This window comes from Pteropus vampyrus, unplaced genomic scaffold, assembly GCF_000151845.1.
Source record: "Pteropus vampyrus isolate Shadow unplaced genomic scaffold, Pvam_2.0 Scaffold89, whole genome shotgun sequence".
Lineage (NCBI taxonomy): Eukaryota > Metazoa > Chordata > Mammalia > Chiroptera > Pteropodidae > Pteropus > Pteropus vampyrus.
In genome coordinates this window covers 5,429,434-5,431,111 of record NW_011888870.1, presented here as the reverse complement: position 1 = coordinate 5,431,111, position 1,678 = coordinate 5,429,434, and the positions used below count along the sequence as shown (strand labels likewise).

Sequence of the window (1,678 nt, the reverse complement as noted above, 5' to 3'; positions counted from 1 at the left end):
TGTGCTATTAAAAGGAATTAGTCATTTTCTGTAATTTAAAAAGTGATTAATCGACATCCTTTAGAGGAAACACAAGGAGCATTCATTTTCTCTTGCTTGCCAGAGATTTTTTTAATAAACTACCACACTGAATTATTTTTAACATCTATAGCTTAATTCTCTGCAGTGGTCAAAAACATTTGGGAACCTCTATCTCCTTTATCCACATCTTGGAGCTTTAACACAAACATTAGCATAATGGAGATTGGAGAGGCTTAGAATCAAGCTCCTTACCTTCATCTCAAAGGCCCGGCATGTGCTGCTCTCTGCTCCCTGCCTCCCTCCTGAACATCACCTGCACCTCACTCCCCTTTCACTTCTGTGCTCCAGCTATATGGGTCTTTTCTCAAATCCTCAAACATACTGAATTCTTTTCTTCCCCCAAGACAAACTTTGCACATACAGTTCCCCCTGCCTAAAGATTCTCTACCCTGTAGCAAGAGTAATGTCTCCCAGTCCTTAAAGTCTCAGCTTAAGTGTCATCTCCCCAGAGGCCTTACTTGACTAGCATGTATTAATCTTATGCTCACCTCCATCCCTCATTTATCCTATTATATAATTACCACATTTTGTAATGACTTAATGTATCTCTTTCCTTTGGTATCATTGTTCTGTCTTCCTGTTGGAATGTAACCACCAAGAGGCAGGGATTATTATGCCTGGTTGGTCACCATGTGACCCTATTACCTAAAACAGTTCCTGATATATAGAAGGAACTTGATAAATCTGCTGAATGAATAAATGAATGAGCATACAGCTGTTGACAAACTCCCTTGTGAAACTTTCTTCCACTGCTTTCCACGGTCTTGTTCTCTTCTGGATTTGCCCCAACTTCCGTGACTGTTACTTTTCAGGCTCCTCTTCCTGCTCCCGACTCTTGGCAGTTTCCTCTCTGGCTCTCTTCCCTGACATCCCTTCTCTCCTCTTCATCACACCCCTCTCCCCAGTGCTTCTACTATCCTTTCTGTGAGAAAGACTCTTAACATCTGTGTGTCTCTAGCCCTGTCCTCTAACACTAGGGGCACTTTGTCAACTTCTATCCAGCATCTCCACCTGGATGTGTTCCCAGCACCCCGAATTTGTATGTCCGAAACTGAAAATCACATCTGGGCTCCCTGTTTCAGTCAGCAGTACCATCATCCTCCAGTCGCCCAAACTCATAACTCCAGAGTCTTCATCTCTCGTGGTCTCCAGGGCTAATCTGTGTTAAAAACCAGGATGATCCTCTCTATCCTGCATGTCTCACGGGATGGTTATGAGAAGGCAAACAGGAAGAGGTACCAGGTAATTACCCTGAAAGTTTCTGCCTCTTTGCCCACTAGCCCAGCAATGGCTGACAGTGGAAGCACAGGTCCGTAGATAAGATCTTTCGGCAATGAGTCGGGGAAAATTACGTCTTTTTCATTAAAAAATGTCCCGTCTTCCATAGGTAGTTTTACCGACCTGTAGAAAAAAGAAACATCAGAATAATCAAATTAACAGAAACTAGTCATTAATGTAATTGCTGCAAACTGGTGGGAAACAAGGTGGGAAGGCATTATAACATAAAAAACGAACAAAACAAAACAGATAAAGGCCAAATAGCAGATTTTAAAATATATATCATAAAAGGACAAGTAACGTATACGTTAAATATATG

The 1,678-nt window shown here is 41.8% G+C and overlaps 1 protein-coding gene across 1 annotated transcript in view; it reads right to left on the bottom strand.

Moving 5' to 3' along the window:
• Positions 1-1,678, bottom strand: part of CFAP43 (cilia and flagella associated protein 43) — an 86,402-nt gene that overhangs the window by 72,327 nt on the left and 12,397 nt on the right. The window contains 1 exon segment of the mRNA XM_023532723.1: positions 1,332-1,482. Within this exon segment, the coding sequence (XP_023388491.1) occupies positions 1,332-1,482 (151 nt within the window).